Here is a 22,050-nt window from a genome sequence, read left to right on the forward strand (position 1 = left end):
ATAAAAGGATATAATCCAGGAGCAGCTGGGTGGAAGAGATGCGCAGGGCAGGTATGGAGAAAGGGTGCAGAGCTTCCATCCCCTCTCCAGGTGCACCTCTCTACCCGATCTCCACCTGTATACCAACCTGGAAACTCTCTGAACCCTGTCCTTTTGGTTTTTTATGGAGGCTTTATTGCATAGTCACGATTGATTAAATCATGATTCAACCTCCAGCCCCTGTCACATCCCTAGAGGTCAGGAGGTCATGAGGTCAAAGGGATGGAATAGAAAGTTCCAAACATTGGACCATGTGGCGGATTCTCCTGGCAACCAGCCCCCATCCTTAGGTGCTTTCATCCATTAACATAAAAAAAGACACTGTCTGCTCTCATCACTCAGGAAATTCTGAGGATTTTAGGAGTTAGAAGCAGGACGAAGACCAAATATATATTCTTATTATAAATCATAACATCACACATAAACACAGGCGTGCGCGCGCACACACACACACACACACACTTATCTATATTTTTGATTACTTCTCCCACCATCATCCTGTAATGTAAAATCCATGAAACCAGAAAATGTACTTGTTTACTGCTATTTTTTAAGCACCTGGTCACAATGCCCACCATATAGTAAGCACTTCATAAATATTGTTGAAAGATCGAAAATGGCTAGGAAACATTTTAGATCATGGGACACATGAGATTTAGGAAGCACATTTTACAAGTTCACTTGGCCTATTGGTGATTCTACCTTAGGTTGCTGTATTATTCAGCTTGGGTTGCCATAACAATTTACCATAAGCTAGGTGGCTTAAGCACTAGGTATTTATATTCTCCCAGTTCTAGAGGCTGAAAGTTTGAGATCAGGGTACCAATATGGTTGGGTTCTGGTGAGAGTTCTCCTAGCTGTAGATGGCTGCCTTCTCACTGTGTTCCCACATGTGTCTCTTCTCATAGAGCTACTAATCCCATCATGAGGGCCTTACCTCTATGACCTCATCTAAACTTAAGTTACTAGTCAAAGCCCAATCTCAAAATAATATCCCTTTGGTGTTAGGGCTTCAACATGTGAATTCTGGGGGAATACAATTCAGTCCATAGCAGTTGCTAAAAAGCGCTGGTACCTGGCAGTGGGAGTAAAGTTTAAATGGAAACAGAAGAATAAAAAAGAGCCTGCCAGGAAGAGAGAATAGCAATTGCAAACACCCAGGGAAAGATAGAGTTTAGTGGATGTCATATGTGACTGATAGGTATATTAACAAAGATAGCGAGTGGCATAAGGTCAGTTTGGTAAGGGGGGACAGGGCCAGTTCATGAATGATCCTGTAGGCTATAATAGTTTGAATGTTAACAAAGTGCAATGGGAAATGAATGAAAAGTTTTAAACAATCAAATTTGTGTTTTTAAAAGGCTCTGGTGCAAAGTAAAGAGTAGATTCTAGTAGGAGGCAAGGAAAATGGAAGAAACAGTAAGAAATAATCCCAGTAAGAGATAATAATGGCAATGATTATAGAAAGAAGTATGTGGATTCATATCTTTTGAAGATAGAGTCATTAGAAGATTTGCTGGTGGAAGAAAAATGGAGGATGAAAGAAAAGAAGTATCAAGAATAATACACAGATTTTTAGTTTAGGCTGAACGAATGGTAGTGTCATAAAGTAAATGGGGAAAACTAAGGGAGGAATAGTTTTTTTGTTGAGGAGGAGGAATTTTTGCATGACACTACCTTAAGTTGCTTAAGAGCTGGTAGTTGGGGGTGGAGGTAAAGTTTAGATGAAAAAGATCACATGGATTTGAGTTAATGTTTAATTTTGTAGCTTAATTCTGCACTCAGGTTACAAATATCTTATTAAGAGCAATGTGAATATAATCCTTTAAAGAAGTGAATAAAATGGGTTCATTATTTTTAGAAACTTTTCTATACCCTCATATCTTTTCTAAAATTTTCATTACAAATAGTAATTTCTCAAAATGGAGAAACGAAATCTGATTTTATGTCATAACTGTAATCGCTCTACCTAGGACTTTCCACCATGGAAGCAGCTAATCCAAATTAATTTCTGCTTTGCAAGTTTTTCCCCTCTATAGATATTTCTTCAAAGGGCAAAGTAACTGACCTGGAGTTAATTAATGCATAAATCCAGCCTATGAATTAATCTAGTCCTAAGTGGCTATACAATGTTATTTATTCTTTGCCTTAAAATAATCTCAGAATGCATGCTTCTAGAGCAGCTGTACCCCAAATTAGGAACCATTGTAGTTATATCACAATGAAATATAAATAAAATGAGTAAGTGAAAGCTGTTTGATGATTTTAAATCGGATGGAACATAGTGGTAGTTATTTTCTCTTCTTCAATCAAATAAAACCCTACCAATGCTTTTTTTTTTTTTTTTAATTTTCATTCTAGTAAAACAAATTAGGGAAAAATGCAATTGGGATACATAATTATGATGTGATTTGCTTTTCCTCAACAACATAACCATTATACATGCAAATTTCTCTGTGTATAATTCCATGACCCAGCCAGGTATAGTAGGAGAATACCAGTGATAAAGATTAATAATGTAATAATAAAATAATAGGCCATTACAGTTTAAGATTGTATTTGTTTTTATTTTCATTCTGAAATGAAAGGCATTATACTTGATTATCTTATCAATATCTGAATGGAATATACTTTTTATTTTTGACAATAGTTTTTTCTTTGTGTGTATATGTGTTGTGTGTGTTCAGTCAAATCATTGTGAATAATTTTCAGATCAGTTTCCAATTTTGAGGACATTAATACTTTAGAAGAATATTGTTTATGTAAATAAGAGCAGCTTGATATAATGTGGGCTGTGTAAGCTTTGAATTCAAGTCTCACTCTATTACTTATTGGCTTCTTATCCTTGAAGAAGTTGCTTATTTTCTTTGAGCCTCACTTCCCTCATTTTCAGTAGAATAATGCCTAATTTGAAGAGTTGTGATCATAAGGAGAGAGTAAGTACAAAACACTTCTCACTGGGTCTGACCTAAGTATTCTTTACAAGTAGACAAGTATCTTACTGATTCTGAGAATAAACTAAGTGTCCTGTTTTTACAGTAGGCCTCAATATTTGGACAATGTAACGATGGCTGTCAGAATTGTTACTTTATCAGCAGATAAAAGTCCCCATACAGGCACTTTGTAGAGTATCTGCCCACCTTATAATAATACTTTATTCTCTTGAACAGGCCCCTGGTAGCCATTTATTTTAATAAAGTAGACATGTAATGCAATCATGACCAAACTTGAATTTCTCATTTGAGAATTAGGAATTAGGGGGAGCATTGACATGGCTAAAGAAGCAATTCTCAGCCTTGGATGCACAATTCAATTCCTTTTTTTTAAGGATTTCATTTGTTTATTCATGAGAGACAGAGAGAGAGAGAGAGGCAGAGGCAGAGGGAGAAGCAGGCTCCCCAAGGAGCAAGGAGCCTGATGGTGGGACTCGATCCCAAGACCCCAGGATCATGACCTGAGCCAAAGGCAGACGCTTAACTGACTGAGCCACCCACGCGTCCCACACAGTTCAATTCCTTGAAGAGTATTCAAAAACTACTATTGCTTGAGCCATACTCCAAGCAATTCTGATGTAATTAGTGTGGAGTCTGGCTGACCAGGACATCAGAATTTTTAAAACTCTTCAAATGTTTTTAATATGTAGAGTTAAAAATGACTGGGCTAGACCTATAGAATAGCAACCATTCTGCATAAAGAATCAGAGGAAGCCAGTTGGCAGAGACAGAAGACTAAACTAGAAGCATGTAGAAGAGCAGAGAGAGGGAGAGACAGATTATATGGCTTTCCATGAGGATCCCCAGCCTTTCCTAGAGGCTTAACTGCATTCCTGAGTTTAATGAGATGCTTCTGTACCCTCGCTCTTAACAGCCATCTGAGGCTAGTTTCTATTGGTTGCAATCGAACAAATCTGATCTAAGCCGGAAGTTAAACATCATGTGGGGCAGAAAAATGTTTCATTTTAAACTAGATCCTAGCAAAATTGTGAGGTCAGTAAATGTTTATGTCACTTTATGTGCCTGATACAGAATGTTAATTGCCCAGAGTAGTTATGTATCATTGCATTAAATAATTCTTCTTAGTGCCTTTGCTAAACTCGACAGTCTTCCAATGGTAAGAGTTGAATGTTAGTCTAGATTAGAATCAGACTAATGGAATATATATCTGGAATGCATTTGATGATGATTTCATGTAAGTTGATTATCATCTTACTGGGGACTGATGTAAAAAAGAGACTAAGTAAAGATCACTAGTCTGACATATCCAACTAATATTTTGAGCATCTTTCTGCCAAATCTTATGCTAGGTGCTTAAATTAAATTAGGTAGGAGACACATAAATGGAAACTAACAAGTGCAGAGTATGATAACGGAACAACTTTGCTTGTGGATAGCCAGGCAGGTTTCATAGTGAAGATGACAACAGGACTGACTCTTTGAAGATTGGTTGGAATTGTCAAAGCAGAAAAGCCAGACAGGAAAGGACAATTTTTTTGGGGGGGGGAGTCAAAATGCATATGTACATTAAGGATATTTTTTTGTTTGAGAAATTATAAGTAGTTTAATAAATGGAAGCATAAAATGTTGTGAGGGAGTGGTAGTTGATGAGATTAGAAAGGCTGAAAGAGGAAATTAGAAAGTATGGGGAGTGGGGAAGAGCCCAGATTACAGCTAGGTTTATATAATGCTCAGGAGCTGGTGCTATATTCTGCAGGTAGTGAAGAGCCTTGAAGGATTTTGTAGGTGGAAATGAAATGAGAAAATTTAAGTGTAACCCATATAAATTTGGGACCTCTCATGGTTTATGCATGTTATGCAGATAATTTTTTTACATGGAATTTTAAGTGACTAAAATCCTCACTCAGTCTCCCCTTAAAAAATTCTGAGAGGGAAAATCAAACCTTCTAAAAAGTCATCTTTAGACATCCCTCTCATTTGCAGTGTCTCTTAATGTCTGAGTGGCTTCTATAGAAGAAATAATCACTTTTTACCTTTACACTAAAAATCTGCTCGACATCTCACTTTTCCTTAATCTCTATTTTTACCTCCCTGCCCCCGCCCCGTCCTCCTCTCAATTCTTTATCACTTTATCTTCTTTTGATTCTGTGGGGTTTTTTTTTGTTTTGTTTTGCATTTCCATTAAGTATATTTTGAACAACCAAAGAAATCATGGTAATGTCCAAATTATAAGACAGTGCCTGTTTTAGAAAGGGAAAGGAAAGAGGAAATCACATAAATTCAAGTTCTTGTAATTAACCCTTTCAACTATGTTAGCACAGTTCTCAATTTCAGAATGGAAAAGTAAATGAGATATCCAACAAAGGACAATGAAAATGTCAAAAAGCACTGTGTTTGAAAAATAATTATGAAGCTATAAATGCTTACCCTGGGGTAAAAGGAGATTTGGAAAGAATGTGATAGTTCTTTAAAACATACTTAAAGGTTGGGCGCCTGGGTGGCTCAGTTGGTTAAGCGACTGCCTTTGGCTCAGGTCATGATCCTGGAGTCCAGGGATCGAGTCCCACATCGGGCTCCCTGCTCAGCGGGGAGTCTGCTTCTCCCTCTGACCCTCCCCCCTCTCATGTGCTCTCTCTCTCTCTCTCTCTCATTCTCTCTCTCAAATAAATAAATAAAATCTTTAAAAATAAAAAAAATAAAACATATTTAAAGGTTGCCACGGGGAAAAGTGATTTTATTTACCTTTGTCTCTAAGACGGCAGAGTTGCCTTTAAGGGTATTTATATATATATATATAAATATATATATATATATATAATATATATATATATATAATATAAATATATATATATATATATATAAATATATTTACATATATTTCTAATTCTAATGGAGATACTCATTTGAATAAGATGATCACTGCCCTCAAGGAGCTTATGTTCTGTTTGAAGAGAAAATCAACATGTACAGCCCCATATGATGACTACTGAGGTACAGGCATATTTTAAATTGCAACATAGCAGAGATGACAGGAAGATATATTTGACAAGGGTATGGAATGCTTTAAGGAAGTACCCCAGGAAGCATATACTTGCATAAATGAACTGAGTTTGGAGAGATGAATAATCATTTGATGGGTGAAGAAAACTTGGATTCTATGTGAGGACAGTGGAAATACATAAAATAATGCATGGAGACATGTAGCAGTGTGATGAACTATCTGTGGTTTTAATTCCGTGTGTCACAGGTTGGTTGGTAGCTTTATTTACATTCTTCTGTTTGTGAGCTCCAGAGACCTGTCTGTTCTGTTCATCTCTATAACATCAAGTTCTCAATAAATACATGAACGAAAATAGTTTTATATGAATGTTAAGAATTGTGTCTGAGTTCAATGGCACTACATTATGGAAGCAATCAGTATATGCCATGAAAAAAAATTTGAATTTGGTTTCCTGAAGATGTGGATAAGTTTTAGCATATTAGTGATTAAACATATAACCAAATATTTTCAGTGTAATTAGTAAATTGAAATAATGTTATTTTTTTATGCCCTGGGAGTAGTCCAGATAAAATTATTTATCTACCGTGGCCAGGGAGTGCTTTAGATTGGGAAATGTTATACTAGGTCGAGAAGAGAGAGATGGAATGGGAAAGGGTGCAGAGGCAGGATGGCACAGAGTATTTTTGAGGAAGAATGACTGAAACATTTGATTTCTGAGAGATGGCTTAAGGTGCTGGAAGGAAAATTGACCAACAAAATAGAAAAAATACACGCTTTATTCTGGCTTTGCCACTAGCTGAATAACTTATAGGTTGTACTCACTTAACCTCCTTTACCCTTAGTTTTCATTTTATAAAATAAAGCTTTTAAGGTTGATCATCTCTTTGATTGTTCTAGTTCTAAATGTTCATAAGTTTATGTGTAATACTAAATATAGCTGAAAGGATTGATTTGGGGCAATCTGTAGAGGAAACTAAAGAGTAGTTTGTTTACCTTGATCTTCACTTACTGGTTTTTCATTGATTCTTTTAGAAAATTATTTTTAATCTACCTTTAATTCTGTTTGTTTCATATAAATTAATTTATGTTTAGTATTGAAAGTATAAAAGATAAAATGAGCAAAAATTTAAAAATTAAAGGTCATACCAATCCCACCCAGTTCAGATAACACTAGTTAACATATTGGTATTTACTCTTTATGATAGATGGGTAAACAGAGAAGCATATAGCAATACACATAATAACATATACTATTATATATATTAAATATTTATTTGTTTCCTTATTTTTTACTGAAAACTTTTGGACTTACATATAATGTTAACCCACTATTTTTTTACTTAGTACAGGATAAACACTCTTTCATGCCAGTACATTTTTTTTCCTTGTGTCAGTTTCTATATCAGTCTGATGCCAGTGTAACATTCCTTTTTACAGTGGTATTATTGGTGAACTAATCTTCATTGCTCAACATCTAGGTTGTTTCTTTCTTTCTTACTTTTTCTTTCTTTTCTTTCTTTCTTTCTTTCTTTCTTTCTTTCTTTCTTTCTTTCTTTCTTTCTTTCAATTAAGTTTTTTATTTTAATTCCAGTATGGTTAACATAATCTAGGCTGTTTCTGACAACTGTTATTTATGAACACAATTGGATGATGGAAAAATAGTATTGTCTGAAATTGAAAATCTGGATAACATATTCTTTAGAAGAGAATATGAGATACACTTTGAAGCAGTTGAGTTTGAATTAATGACAAAACATCCATATCCAAAGGTCTTGAAGTCTCTTGGAAATCTGAGTTTGAAGGTTATGAATGGGATTTGGGAGGAATTAGCCTCATGGTGAGAGCTGAAATTTGAAATGCTTAAGTTGTCTGAGCAAGGGTAGAGAGGGGAACAGGCTTTTAAACTTCAGAAAAGGAAGCATACATTGGGCATGAGTAAATTATGAGGTTGGACAGACTAGGTTGCTGTAGCACCACACTGTGGTAAAAAGTCTCAAAGACAAAACAAAAGCGCTGTATGCGCAATATGAAAAACAACTGCCTATTACAAGTAAAGATTTTAGATTATATCATATTTGCATACACATCAGTAGTATTTTTGTCAAAATAAATACATATTTTATAAGAACCTGTACTTCTCATCTGAAAGTTTTGTGTGTGTGTTTACTTTTTGTTAGTTGTTGTTTGCTTTGGTTTGTTGGTTTTATATTTTTATTTTGAAGCTTAAGGAAAATCTTGAGAGGTTTGTCCCTGTCATTCCCTTTTTAGTATTAAGGCAGCAACCATCTTAATAATTTCAGGGCAATGCCTTATTTATTTTAAACTACATAAATTAAGAAATGCAAGTTGAACTATACGTCTCTATCTACCTCCTTGGGCTGTTGTTGCCTAATGCCGTATAGCTATGATTATAACAAACAAATTCATCTGTAAGATTGAAGAGATTAGATATTTCAGTACAAAACCTTAAAAAGAGAAGAAAACTAGTAGTGTCATTCACCTCACCTAAATAAGAATATGGAACCATATGCATTTCTGCTCTGAGCATCAGACACAAACTTGCCTGCAATTTCTAAGATTCCTCAGATACGAAAAGTACATCTAGATTTTTCCCAGTGTTGACCAGTCCATGGTGTCTGGAAAATCTTCCTTAGTCTAACCTAAATTTGCCTGATTCAATTTAAACTATGATTGCACAGCTGAGAAAAATCATATCAAAGATGTTTTTCCCCTCATGTACCCCTGTACAAATTCACACAGACACACACACACACAGACACACACACACAGACACACACACACACAGACATGGATCAAATTAACATATTCCCTATATTATACATTATACCTTTGTCTTTGCTAATCTTTTTAATAGTATTACAACTCCACATGAGGACAGGAGAAATAATATTCAGAACAGGACTGACCAGTATTCAGAAATGTGCCTTGAAACCCAGAACATTCCTGGCAGAAGATGCCTGCCATGGCTGAAGCTTTGATATGTTCAGGCACCTCTTTGTAGGTGCAGGAGATACATTAGTCTTTCACTTGACAAGTTTGATGCCTTTTTACATATTAAGTGAACTTTACTTTGCATTATAAGTGGTGGAGGTCCAGAAATAATTTGTATGCAAGTCATGGCAATTTTTATCTACATAAGACACACTCCTGTAAAATTAAGGTTATGCTCAAACAACTTTTCCTTTGAGTGATGGTTCACAAGGGAAAGGAGTTCTTACTTTAGAATTAACTAGCCCTATCCCTTCAGTTTGGCTTAAAAAATTCATCCTTTTTTATATTTGGCAGAATTATTTGTCTTTCAGAGATAAACAGAGAGAAAGAGAAGGAGGGAGAAAAGGAAAGAGACAGAGACAGACACTTTATTAACCAAAGGCCTGATGAGATCTTTAATAACCTCCCCAGCCAGGAAGAGACAACATTTAGCAAGTACCTACCGTCTTCAGTGTGCCATGCACTTTGTATAAGTGTTTTCATAATGCAAGGTAATTTTATTACTGTGTTCTTTTAACAAAGGAAATTTTCCAGTTTTGAGAGCCAGTTGCAGGTTTCCCGACATTGACTGTTTTGGTACTGGTTTGGGTTCTGAAAAAAGAAACTCTCCTCTTGCACATGAGTACATTCCCCACTTTCCAAATTAGATGTCTTCCTATGGCTTATGATCGCCTGCCTTTTCCAATACCCCTAGGAGGTACGACATTAAGCAACCAGCATTCCCGCTGCTCTACTGAAAACGGTAGAGGAGAAAAGGCACGGACAGATTAGGTGGCTTTCCTAAAATCTCATAAACAGAAGAAGTGAGACTACTCGAAATTGAATTTGGGCCTCCTGACTTTCTGTTGCCCATATCTCTGAGCACTAAAGACATTTTCCACAAATTAAGTACAAAAAGTCTGGATTATGGGACCAGGGAGAGGGAGATAAATTCTGAAATTTTTCCCTTTTGTGTTTGAATCTCCGTATGTTTTAAATAGAGTTTTTTGTTTGTTTATTTAATTGATTTTATTTCTGTTGATACTCTCTATAATGCCTTTTAAATTAGAAAAAAGATGCTATTATATGAATTTGGTTCACTGCTAACTGACATTTTTTTGCCAGTTTTCATCATTGTAAACAGACCAAGATAATCTATATTAATTTGAATGGTGTGTTGAAGTGATTTTTGTCAAAGATTGTTTGGAAAAATCAGGTCTGATGCAAGAAGTTATTGGCTATTTGTTTTTTGCAGTCGCAATATGGAGCTACGGTTGCTGCCAAGCCTGAACTGCCCCTCTTTTACACTCCTGTTGATCTGGTGGACATTAGTGTGGAAATGGCTGGACTGAAGTTTATAAACCCTTTTGGTCTTGCTAGTGCTACTCCAGCTACCAGTACATCAATGATCCGAAGAGCTTTTGAAGCTGGATGGGGTTTTGCCCTGACCAAAACTTTCTCTCTTGATAAGGTAAGAAAAGACTTTTGAAGTCATGTTTAAATGTCTATCATGTATTTTAATTAGAGCAGAAATATTATGACGGCAAGATTTTCCTGACCAGGGCACCTGGGTGGCTCAGTGGGTTAAGCAACTGCCTACAGCTCAGGTCATGATCCTGGAGTCCCGGGATCAAGTCCCACATCGGGCTCCCTGCTCAGCAGGGAGTCTGCTTCTCCCTCTGACCCTCTTCCCTCTCATGCTCTCTATCTCTCATTCTTTCTCTCCCAAATAAATAAATAAAATCTTTAAAAAAAAAGGATTTTCCTGACCAAGAAATAATAGTTACTCAACTACTGGACAAGACCTATTAGTCCAAGTTAGTTTTTATTTTCTTTTCCAATCTTTCTGTCCCATGAAAGGGCATGTATTCCCATTTTGTTTTGTACAGGAAGCATCAAACATGTATATATTACAAAAGTCGGTATTTCATGTAATAATCACAAACTCATGAATTCCTATTTTGGCATTAATTATTTTGTGATTTCTGGATGTGTGTGATTGAGGACATCTGCCTGAACTCAGAGTTGGAGAGACTATGGATTTGGTTTGTACATAATCCTGGGACCCAGTTCATGTCAAAAAGAATCACTCAGTGTACCTCATTTGTTTTGATAATAAGATTCTTCTTGAACTTTTAAATACAGAAACTTTTTTCAAAGTACATATACCTGACTTTAATTTGGCATGATGACTTTGTATTCGCACCATAAATGGACATACTTAGTAGAAAATAAAGTACATATTATGGTTCAGATTAATTTCTTAAAGTACACAAAGTGTATAAATTCATGTCTTGAAAGGAGCATGAATTAAACAACAGAAGGTTGCATTCTTATATGGTTTTGAATTAGAAAAGCACAGCAGAATTTAACATTCTTAGATCCTTTATTGATAAAATTTTAAATGCTAAATCTATCAATGTATTTAGTAGTAACTGGTAGTTAGTAATAATTAATGTGTAAGAATGTGTGAATCTAGTGACTGAGAAAGTGTATCATTATTTAAATCAGCCTTATCCGTAGGCAAAGAAAATAATAGAGAACAAATATGCCCCATTAAGCACATTCTCTCCTTCTTTCTCCTCTTACTAGGATCAATAGCTGGCATTAGTGTGGCTAAAACATTACAGCTGTCTTATTCTGACACTTAGCTTTACGAGAGGCTCTGTGTAAGTGTGATGAACAAAATCTAGAGAATCCTCAAGAGTTAGAAAAACCAGGGCAGAAAAAATTTCATAAATGTTTTTACATTTAAATAACTAAAGGGAGGTTCTTTTTTCAAATAAATTGGCTGAATATTTAGAAATACTCTGGTTAAAGTGTAAAGATAAACAGAACTTACTGGATTCAGCTTTAAAATATCATTAATCAATTGTTTACAGCTTTGTAGAATATTGATGGTATATTGGTCTTTGTTTCAATTCATCCTTGAAGAATAACTCGGAAGCTGTTATCAAATGTTTAATCTGCTGAGAAAAACTGAGTCTCTGATACCATTTAATGACTACATTATAGTTACAGTGTTTTAAAAATTTTATATGTAAGCAGAAATAGGTGGCTAATCAGGTACAAGTGAAGAACTGTAGGAAAAAGTGTTTGCTTTGAATTTGCCGTTTGCTTGCAAAAAATTGAATTCTGATTAATCAGAGACATCTGTCTTTACTCTCTTGGTAACATGCATTGATTTGTGATGCTGTCTCTTTCAGTAACCTAGGAGCAGTTGCCTTTATTAGGATCACCAGCAGAAATAAATGTGGAAGCTAACTTCCTTCTAAACCTTCAATTTGAATTTAATCTGTCAATTCACAAGTCTGTGATGCTGGTTCAAAGGGAGAGTAAGGAACAAATGCAAATTAAATTTAGCATATAAAACATAATGTTGGGGGCTTCCTTAGGAAGCTCTCTGTTACTTGCTTTGATGGTGGGTAGAACAGAATATTTGTACAGACTATTTTAAATGTATTTTTGCAGATTATAATGACATAATGCCATTTTCAAAAACAGTTGTTTCCCATAGGTGGTTTTGCAAAGTAGTCAGTTTGTTTCATAGAAATCCAGGGTTTTTGTTTTGTTCTGTTTTGTTTCTTATATTGTCCCTAATTAGTGATTAAACCTGTTGTGAATGTGAAATTGTCTTATGAGCGTCTATGCTTTCTTACTGATGAAATGTTGTAGCATACAACTCAGTAGGTAGAAACACGTTTTCCCCACAGCCTCTTACTAAAGACATCTATTGAAATATTATATGTTCTATATATTTGTGTCACATTATAGCATACCAATTTAGATTACCCTTATTATAATTTATTATGCCAATTCAAGAATCTACTTAAAATGTGTTAAAATTCAGAAGCTTGACATTTGAAATTTGAATGCTCTTAATATGACAAAGGTTATTCTATGGAGTTTTGTTATCATATGAAATATTAATATTTCACAATACAGTTTTGATGAAGAACAATTTGCCGAGCCTGAATATGATAAAGAAATTAAATACTTATCAAGGGAGTTCAGTAAAAATTAGAGCCCTGCCTGAACATCTGCTGGAAATTTTATTATCGTGTCCTACTGACAGGGTGGCTCCCTCGTTGTTTTTCTAGATTGACAGCTGAATATTGCAGTGATTTCTGCAGCAAATATGTTTAGGTGAACTTTGTTTCCCTTTTTTTAAATTTTTTTGGGAGTTCGGAACATGCTTTTGATTTTCATCCTATACTTTTTTTATACTCTTGACATTTGTAGATGCCCGATTGAGGTCTAATATGCTGTAGCAACGATAGACCATTGACTTACAGTGAAATGCCAGTTGATATCTCAGTAAACAGAAATATTATTATTCTTTACTGTGCAGTCTGTATAAAAGCTGTATGTGGTTTCTTAGGGAGGCAAATGATCAGATTTTTAATGTCAAATATAAAAAGATCTATGTTTGCTTTTGTGTTAAATAACATCAAAGATGGCTTTTATTAACTATATTCTTCCTTCCCAAATCAGTCTTCCCTGGAATGTCCCAAAATATGTAGATTGCCTTTCTTGAGATTCTGTTTATGTTTGATAAAGATGATATTTAAAATATCATCATAAAATGATATTGAGAATATAATTAAAATTATTTTTACATATAAGTATATATTGCATTCATGTTTTTAACTTTTTTTATTGTTAATCACCATACATTACATCATTAGTTTTTGATGTAGTGTTCCATGATTCATTGTTTGCGTATAACACCCAGTGCTCCATTCAGTACGTGCCCTCTTTAATACCCATCACCAGGCTAACCCATCCCCCCAGCCCCCTCCCCTCTAGAACCCTCAGTTCATTTCTCAGAGTCCATAGTCTCTCAAGGTTCATCTCCCCCTCCGATTTCCCCCCCTTCTGCATTCATGTTTAAATAAAAAAAGGTGGGAGAGAAATCAAGGTCAAGCTTAATTAAAGCTAAACTATAATGACAAACCAGAGAAATGCTGTGTTTAACTGGTAATATTAAAAATTATTTAGACTGCACATAAAAGAACCTCCTGACCTATGTCCACATTATACTGACAGGAAATAGATAAAAAGATTTTATTTTTGTGAATTATATCATAAATTTTGTTCTCAGGCATCTACGTATTATATACTGCAAATATGTAATCTGTGACTGCAAGTTGCATACATCTTTATCACTACATAGATACATAGATAAACTCAGAAGTGTTTAGTATTATTCCAAATCAAATTCAAACCTAAGCAAAAATTCATTTCATTTATAAAGTATATAGTATAGATATTAGAATAAACTTGTGATTGATTTTTAGTGAGAAAATATCTTGAATGCATATGTTTTGTTTTAGTAAGTATCAGATGATTACACCAATAGGTGCACATACAGTGAGTCTCTCAACATAAAATACCAAAAACTAAAAACTGAGAAATATTTAAGGTTCTTCATTATTTCTTTGGAATCAAATATTGATAGCTTTTTCCATAAAATACCACCTTATACCACATAACACAATGTTTAGTGTATAGGAAGAGTTTGATAAATGTTTCATAAATATTCGTTGGATAAATGAATCAATAAATGAGTAAATAGATTTTTGGCAAAAGCATATTGAGTTTCTATTTTGTTTTCAGTCATATAAACAGTTAACACATAAAAAATTGACTGTTCTGAGTATTGATCTCAATCAAAGGAGAAAAGGCCAATTTAAAATTTTCATATCCCATGTTGCTTTCTGTAGTGCATCTATACATGTCTGAAAATGAAAATGTCAGTGGAGTTTTTAAATGCATGGGTAGTGTTTTAAGACTTAAGAGTCTTTAAAATACAGAGATTTTTTTGAGAAAACAGAATATGTATTGCACAGTTTTAGGAAGGGAAATAAAAATCATCTGGCCAACTATCTAAGCTTATGTGTCAATAGCTATGACGGAGTAAGTGTAACTTGTTTTGGAGTGCTTTTAGTAACAAGAAATATGCTCGATCTTTAAGACAAAGAAACCTGTTATAGCTATGGAAAACCCTATTTTAGGAATATCTTCTTTTATTGACCCCAAATTGGCTTTTCTCATAAGTTCCATCCATGTTTTATAGTTCTGCCCTCAGAGACACCATGGAAAGAATTAGTCTAACTTATTAGCATAAATGAATTGTTGATTTTTAAATATGGTGTTTTTTTTTTCCCCCAAGTAAATAAATACCCTAGAGAAAGGCTAACAAGTATGGAGAGGCAGTGATGTCTAGGGAAAACAACTTTGGCCTGGGAGAGTCCATTCTCTGTCCAAAGCTGCTTCTATTCTAAATCACTACCTTGCACAAACTGTTTAATATTATACATTGTTGTTGTTAAAATTATCATTATTATACACATAATTAACTACCATTTATTGAGTGCTTAGAAAGTATAGACATTGCCAAATGTTTTTCAGAAGTTATGCTTTGAATTTTCATGATATCCCTATAACATAGTATTGAAAAAATTTTTTTCATATGAAATAATAGAGTGAGAAAGTTAAACCAATTGCCCAGGACTTAGAAAAATTATTTATTTGCTCACAATCATGTGCATTGGCAGTTTGGCTGACTCAGGTGGGCAGTTCTTCTGCTTCACAAAGTGTCCCTTGGGCTCATTCATGCATTTTCAGTCAGTTGGAGGGATGCCCGGGGACTGGCAAGATGGCCTCATTCATACATATGGACCCTCAACTGGAGTTGCTGTAATTGCTCAGAATGCTGAGTTCCTCTCTCCATCTCTTTATTATCTCTCGTGCCTCATGGGAGGCGAGAGGATGTTCCTTGAGTAGGACCCCATTCTGCTCCCTGGTAATGGTCCCCTAATCCATCGTTCCTAACAGCTCTTGGCTCTGTCCTCTGGGCTCTTATTCTGTCCTCTGAGTTGTGTTCTGTTTTGTTTAAGAAATGGCCAGTGATGGCCATTCTTGGCAGTTGAGTAACTTTTTCAACCTATTAGTTGCCAGAGAAAGTTAAGAACCCCTATTCTCTTTATTTCAATTGCCCCTTTTAGTCCTAGTTTTTAATCACATCATCAGAAAACTTGCTTAAAAACTTTTTGAATCTATTAAGGGCTGACTACGTGCCCTAAAGCCACATTCATAGTTCTTTTTGAGACAGATTTTTCTCCATTTTGGATATTTCTCCTGTTGTGGCACAATGTCCTTAAGATTCTTAGAATCGATATTGTCTACCTGAGAGAATCTACTAGGACCTGCTTTAAATCTTTCTAAAATCTTGACAAAGGATCATATAGCACCACTTTTGATGTGATCTTTACCCTAAGGTCATTTCTTACTTTGAAAATCTTTTCCTCCCAGAGTAGAAAAAAGACTAAGAATAATTTTATTTTCTAACACAGCAAGGCCTGCTCTAAGGTTGCTTAGCAAATTAAATATATCCTTTTTTAGCTAATTTCTCTCTTACAGTACCTTATTATTCTTGAGTAGAAACATTCAACCGACACTTTCAGTGTTTTGTCTAGATATTTCTTCAGTCAGATCCACACATGCATTATGTACATTTTCCATCTTCTGAATTATCACCAGAGATATTATTGCCAATTTTTCTGTCACTACATAATACAGGCCACCCTTTTCCCAGTCTCCAGTAACAATTTTCACACAGCATTTCAAGCCTCCACTAACAGTTTGTTCACCATTTTCCAGCCTTTACTAACTGCCGACTCTTGATTTTCCAAAGGAGGTCTCTGCCCCCTTCTCATTTCGAAAGCCAATGCCACATGTTTTAGATTCCATTATGTTAGCAAACATAACCAATTTCTGTATTACTTATCTCTTGCTGCATATCAAAGCACAATTTAGTAGCTTAAAGCAACAAGTAATCTGCTCTTGGTTCTATAGTTTGGCAATCTGGTCAGGGCGCAGCTGGGTGGGCTTGACTTTGCCCCATATGACATTAGTTGTTCTCACTCATGCATTTGCAGTTAGTTGACAGACTTGGTGGCTGCTGGTCCTTGATGGCTTTCTTCACGTGCTTGGAACCTCAGCTGGCATATCTGGGCCTGGATCTCCATATGGTCTCATCTTCAAAGAGACTGTACAGAGCTTGTTCACAAAGCGGCTGTATTCTAAAAATGTAAGAGTGGAAGTTATGAGTCTGAGGCTCAGAAGTTGCACAATATAATTTCCACTCTCATTTTGTTGGTTAGAGCAAGTCACAAGGCCAGACCAGGATTTGGGACCATGGAAATAGCTCCTCCCATCCAAAGGCTGATATCCACAGCAACAGCACCAGGATTGAACCAAGGTCTATTTGATACAAATCCAGATGCTTTCCTCTAGATCATATTTTCTAACTTATCCTCTCTGTATCTTGTTATTTTATGTCTAAACTGAAGGCAGTTTGACTCCATCAGTGTTTGGCAGACAACTGGAGTTCAGCTGAGCAGGTGCACTGAGGGCCTTCTATCCCCTACCTCATAGAGCAGCACCTATGATTTTATTTCTTTTTTTTTTAAGATTTATTTATTTATTTATTTGAGAGAGTGAGAATGAGAGAGAGAGTACATGAGAGGGGGGAGGGTCAGAGGGAGAAGCAAGTTCCTCGCTGAGCAGGGAGCCTGATGTGGGACTCGATTCCGGGACTCTGGGATCATGACCTGAGCCAAAGGCAGTCACTTAACCAGTTGAGCCACCCAGGCGCCGCTATGATTTTATTTCTATTTTGGTTTTATGTATAGTGTCACAGAGAGAGACTTTTGAATTAAAACATTCTGGGAGGGATGAATCACTAAATGCTACACCTGAAACTAATATTACACTGTATGCTAACTAGAATTTAATAAAAACTTGAAAAAGAAAAAAATAATAAAACCTTCTGGGAATCCACTGTCCATCCTTTGCCAAAAGCCAATCTCCTTCTGTGCCAATTTTCTTTAGCCACACTGACCCTCTTTCTACTCCCCCAACATGGCAGGGTCCTCCCTCTCTTAGACCATTTTGCTAGTGTTTGCTCTGTCTGGAATGCTCTGCCCTTGGATCTTTGTACATATAGCTCTTGCTTCTCATTCAGTTCTCAGATCAAAAATTACCTCATCAGAGAAGTCTGTGCTGACTGCTCAAAACTCAATCTTCCTGTGCCACATTTCCCTGTTTTTGTATTTTGTTTTTCTTCACTGCACTTACCACCATATGAAATTACCAGTCTCTTGATCATGTATTTGTTTACTTGTTTATTTTTCTGTTTTGGCCATTTGAAGTAAGGTTTATAAGAAGAGGGATGTTGTCTTTCTTGCTCACTAGTGTATGCCCAGTGCCAAGAACTATGTCTGGCAGATAGGAAGGATGCAATACATACTTGTTAGATGAATGAATAATTATAGGATTCTAATTTGAACCACAATTCCACATGACAGCCCTTCAGTTACTTGGAGACAGCTCTCATGTCCTATCAACAAGCCTTTTCTTTTTACTTTCTAAATAGTCCTGTTTTCCTTTCTATAATAAGGTTTGCAGACTTTTTACCATGTAGGTTGTCTGTTCTCCCATGTGGATTTCAAGAAACTTGTTTCGATCCACATTATCTTAATTGAGGGGAAGTTCGTACATTTGCACAAATTGCTAGCACCTATCAACCAGACAGGAATTCGGGAATAACATTGTCAGGACTATAAATGCTAAAAATAATATTTGGAGCTGTTAAGAAAAATTTCACAAATATGCTATGTAATAATACTTTAGAGCTCAGAAAATTCTCTTTGGATTACAATACAAAAGACTACAATTTACTCTTGTAACTCATTTTAAAAGGCCTTATTAGAAATAAAGATCTGAATCTTTTTAAACATTAAGTCAAACTGATTTATTTTATTGTTTTTGAGTTTCTACACTACATTATTGTGAAAGTCTATGAAACAATAAATGAACAACTGTCCAGTGCATTATTTTCCCTGTTATAGTTCTAGCTTCAAATTTGGTGCATAATTAATTTCTATTTATCGTGCAGTATTGTTCTCATGGTATATACTTACGCATTAACTAAGGAGTTATAATTATTTAAACAAATTCAATGTAAACTTCTCATCTGGGAGACTTTTAACATTCTAAAACCATAAGTGATTTCTGTGTGCTAATAATTTTATTTTCACCTGGTTAGGTTCTTCAATTGTTATTTAGATTTATTGTATTGAAATTATTAATATTGACTCATCCTCAAATTATAAAGAATGGGCTTATTAAAAGGCTACAGTTCACATGTAATAGTCCTATAGGAGATTTCATCCAAATGCTCACTTCAAGACTATTTTAGCAAGCTTTTCTATGAAGCAACCCTGATCTCATCAACAGCAAAAGAACACGCATATCCCTGCATGTCCATTTGTGTGTACACTTCCAATATGGAAACTAAATCTTGCAAGTTAGGATCTAGTAAAAAATATTCCACATCTTTCCCCACAGTTCTAAACTAATCATTGTTTTCAACCGTGCTATGTATGCCAGACTTGGTTTGCTCAATAGAAAATATGGATTATGATGTTTCCAAACACAGGCTAAATGCATACACTTCTAATATTAACTATAAATCCTTTAATTGTAGCCAAAGTAATATTTTTAACCAGGTACATTATTAAAGTTATTTAAATTGCTCCCAATCTTTTTTACCTTTTATTTCACAATTGGGCTAGTTGACTATGAAGCAGACCAGCCAATTTTCCAATATAATTATGTCTTCACTTCTTTTCCATTTTAGGCTGTGATTTCACACTTGTTAATTAGTTAATCATTTTGGTAGAGTGGACAAGGTGAGACTCAAATAGACTTTTTAATAATATAAATTAACGTGCACAGTTTTGATTTGGGTTAGCACGTAGAGGAACCTAACCTGTATTGGAAAATACTTTTCAACTTTGGGAGTTTTATTTGTCTTGTTTTGTTTTAAAGTAACTCGTGTCAAGGTTCATGGAAAATCCTCATAATTATGGCTAATGGAAATTTTCATAAAGTACAGTCCTGCTGATTGAGAAACTGATTTTACTCTTTTCCTTTCTCACATAATTCTTTTGCAGATTTTTAATTTAAGTAGTCAAATATATCCATATCTGGCTATGTTTGGCTGATTGGGCCTTGGTTGAAATTAAAATGGCTTGAATTCCATAATACACTCATTGCCTTTGTATTTTCTTCATTGATTTTTAACAAGATTCTAGTCATTACTACATAGGGGTATTCTTTATCCTTCACTGAAATAGTTGAAATATAAAACCCAGTGATTACCTCACTGTCAGGTTTTTATTAAAGACATACCTACATGGACCATTTTATTGTAAGACTTAGTTTTAAATTGCAGTTCTCTCTATGCTCCTTTCTCTTACATGACTTGCAGTTGGCTTCATACTCAATCAGCACTGTTTATAAAATGAGGTCCCATTAGATGCTTAAGGAAGTGACTGCTTTTTTAGAGAAATAGTCAGCCAAACTTCCTTTACCTTTACTACTTACCGTCCAATTACCTTTACTTACTGGACTTCTCCATCTGCTTCTTTTACTTCAGCTAAGTCCACTGCTCTTTTTATCCTGCTCTGTTTACTCATTTGTAAGTTTTTCCATGGTATCCCACATGTTTGGAAAACTTATCATTCCTCTTCTGCCAATTCACCCTCAAAGTTAAAATTTATCTAAAAGTACCATCAAGTAAATTGTCACTTTTAGGTATTTGGTCTAGACTAGATGTATTCTGAGAGCTGTTGCTAATGTCCTTTATATGCCCTCTTTTTGATCTCATTCACTCAACACACATTTATTAGGCGCTGATCATTCATGGAGTGTGTGTGTGTGTGTGTGTGTGTGTGTGTGTGTGTGTGTGTGTGTGTGAATGGTCTTTGCTCTAGAAAACCTTAAACTCTATCTAGTTCAGAGTATACACCAAAAGACTGAATGTTGACATAAGGCAACAGAGAGTCTTAGACTAAAAATGTTACTTAATAAGCAGTATTTTCTGCTCTCTCCATTCTTTTTTTTTTTTTTTTTTGCATCTCTAAGAGGTTGTTTTTTATTAAGACTCTACTGGATATGCACAATGAGGGCAGAAGCAACCTCGGTATACAATTCCATACTTACATTATAACTTACAAGATGTACTGGAAAAATGTAGAAGGCAGACAATATGATGTATCATATAAAAGTTCCAGGGACTATTTGGAAAAGAAGAAGAAATCAAATTATCACTACTAATAAGGTGATCCTTGCATGGTTTTAGACAGTTCATCAGATTGACAAAATTGTATCTTTTGTCCAGTCTGTCCTGTTGCTTGTGTTTCCTCCAGTTGTTAAAAAGAAAAATGACTTCACATTTGAGCTTCATCTTTACTCTAGGCAGAAAGGATAGCACATGGACATTCATGGTCATGAGAGTGCCACGCATAGTTAAGATTCAGCTGCTAAATCTTAAGTAAGATTCAGCATATGTATCACAAGGTGGTATATGTAGCTGGAGAGACTAGGGGAAAGGTGTGTTAGGCTAGGAATTTAAATGTGATTGTATAGACAACAGAGAACCTGAAGAGGTTTTAAGCAGAGGAATTACTTAATTCAATTTGGAATTTGCTTTTAATCATAACGTAACTCCTAGTCACCATTTTTAGTAATATCTTCGACGTTTTCTCACACAGTCTCTCTTTTCTGATTAAACCAGTCTAATCACTAGTCTTATTATGTTTGTGTCATCTATAGCTTAATTTTACCATTTTTCCTCCTTAAGACAATTTCTTCTCCTACTCAAATATTAAAAGGCCACTGATGATCCAATGGTTGTTGACCAGTGGTTATCTTCTTCTCAGTCTCTGAGCTTTTATAAAATTTTATTCAGTCGACGTAAGATAGACTGCATTTTATGTGTTTGTTTCTTTTTTTCCTTCTTGAATGTAAGCCCCTGGAAGGCAGGTCCTGTGACCTTCAGGCTTTGCAAATGAAGGAACTGGAAAGTACATGTTGATTGACTCTTTCCCTAATCTAATCAGTAAGATAGATGTGTTTTGGAATGTAGTGCATTGTTTAGCACTACATTAAATTGGGACATACCACTATTTCATGATGAACAATTTCACTTTT

General features: G+C 35.2%; 1 protein-coding gene across 2 annotated transcripts in view; it reads left to right on the plus strand.

Annotated features, from left to right (window-relative positions):
* The window catches only part of DPYD (dihydropyrimidine dehydrogenase), a 794,533-nt gene that overhangs the window by 408,869 nt on the left and 363,614 nt on the right, over positions 1–22,050 (plus strand). For both annotated transcript variants that reach the window (XM_088022348.1, XM_028101938.2), the window contains exon 13: positions 10,241–10,456. In XM_088022348.1, the coding sequence (XP_087878474.1) occupies positions 10,241–10,456 (216 nt within the window). The remainder of the gene's footprint in view (positions 1–10,240; positions 10,457–22,050) is intronic.

Source organism: Eumetopias jubatus, unplaced genomic scaffold, assembly GCF_037043125.1.
Source record: "Eumetopias jubatus isolate StellerSeaLion01/CBP00866 unplaced genomic scaffold, mEumJub1_p1.0 scaffold_4, whole genome shotgun sequence".
Classification (NCBI taxonomy): Eukaryota; Metazoa; Chordata; class Mammalia; order Carnivora; family Otariidae; genus Eumetopias; species Eumetopias jubatus.